The sequence below is a fragment of the Sinocyclocheilus anshuiensis genome, unplaced genomic scaffold (genome assembly GCF_001515605.1).
Source record: "Sinocyclocheilus anshuiensis isolate Anshui unplaced genomic scaffold, SAMN03320099.WGS_v1.1 scaffold1582, whole genome shotgun sequence".
In the NCBI taxonomy this organism is placed as follows: Eukaryota; Metazoa; Chordata; class Actinopteri; order Cypriniformes; family Cyprinidae; genus Sinocyclocheilus; species Sinocyclocheilus anshuiensis.
This window is the reverse complement of record NW_015542419.1, coordinates 51702-53064: the sequence shown is the minus strand read 5'-3', so window position 1 is coordinate 53064 and position 1363 is coordinate 51702. Positions and strand designations below refer to the sequence as shown.

At 48.1% G+C, this 1363-nt stretch overlaps 1 protein-coding gene across 1 annotated transcript in view; it reads left to right on the top strand.

Moving 5' to 3' along the window:
- Positions 1 to 1363, top strand: part of LOC107693476 (nuclear pore complex protein Nup54-like) — a 10785-nt gene that overhangs the window by 4968 nt on the left and 4454 nt on the right. Inside the window, exons 4-6 of the mRNA XM_016492880.1 lie at positions 49 to 126; positions 336 to 470; positions 794 to 1005. Coding sequence (XP_016348366.1) covers positions 49 to 126; positions 336 to 470; positions 794 to 1005 — 425 coding nt within the window. The remainder of the gene's footprint in view (positions 1 to 48; positions 127 to 335; positions 471 to 793; positions 1006 to 1363) is intronic.

Below are 1363 nucleotides of genomic sequence, written 5' to 3'. Positions count from 1 at the left end.
AGAGTGTGTGTGTGTGTGTGTGTGTGTGTGTGTGTGTGTGTGCTGCAGGTGCGTTCGGGGGGTTCGGCTCCACCACTACCTCCGCCGGCGGCACCAGCTTCAGTTTCTCCACGCCGTCAAACACAGGTAGAGTTGATAGTGTGTGTGTGTGTGTGCGACTGTGCATGTGTGTGTGTGTATTAGTGTGTGCGTGTGTGCATATTAGTGTGTGCGTGTGTGCATATTAGTGTGTGCGTGTGTGCATATTAGTGTGTGTGTATATTAGTGTGTGTGTGTGTGTGTATATTAGTGTGCGTGTGTGTGAGTGCGTGTCTGACAGGAAGTGCTGTCTGCAGGTGCGAGTCTCTTCGGAAACACTCAGAGTAAGGGCTTTGGTTTCTCGTCTGGTCTGGGCTCGAGTGGAGGTCTGGGTGGTGCTGGACTGGGCTTCGGAGGATTCGGTGGGATCCAGACCGCTCAGAACCAGCCGGGTGAGTCCGACCGCGTCTGAGAGCTCCTGCTCTCTCTTGAAACACACACGGATTTCTTCCTCTTGGTTCGGTTTTGTGTAACACATTTCCCATTATGAATTATGAGAATAATGGGAATAAATTAATTTTCAGTCGGGCCAAAAACCACCTGATTCAGACGATCTCAGACCAGCTGTTCTGGTGCAGATGAAGTGTGATTGCAGTGTTTATGTATTTATAAAAGACTGAACGAATCAAACTAAGAGAGAAGATGCAACATGTTCAGAAACAGACGCTCTGAACGAGCCGGTGTGTGTACACTGAGTGTGTGTGTGTGTTTGCAGGAGGCCTGTTTAACCAGCAGGTGTCTCAGTCCAGTCAGCTCTTTAACACAGCCAGCGCTCTCTCTGCTCCGTCGGTCCTCAGCGACGAGCGCGACTCCATTCTGGCCCGATGGAACCAGCTGCAGGCCTTCTGGGGAGTAGGGAAGGGTTACTACAGCAGCAGCACACCGCCGGTGGAGTTCAGCCAGGAGAACCCCTTCTGCCGCTTCAAGGTCTGACCCTGAGCTCTCTCTCACGCACGCACGCACGCACACACACTGAAAAAAGAAAAAGAGCTTCACTCATTCTGAGTTTAAGCATTTAATTGACGTGATATTGTGCACCAGCTTTCCTTTGTTAAAAATTTTGTCGTAATGTTTCTGACATTGTTATAAATGTGTGCAGTGCATTTGGATCATTTCTAATGGAGGTCAGCTGGTTCTTCAGATTTTCAGATTGTGTTGAAATGACAGCTAGATATTTTTTTAAAGGGGTCATATGATGCGATTTCAATTTTTCCTTTCTCTTTGGAGTGTTACAAGCTCTTGGTGCATAAAGAAGATCTGTAAAGTTGCAAAGACTAAAGTCTCA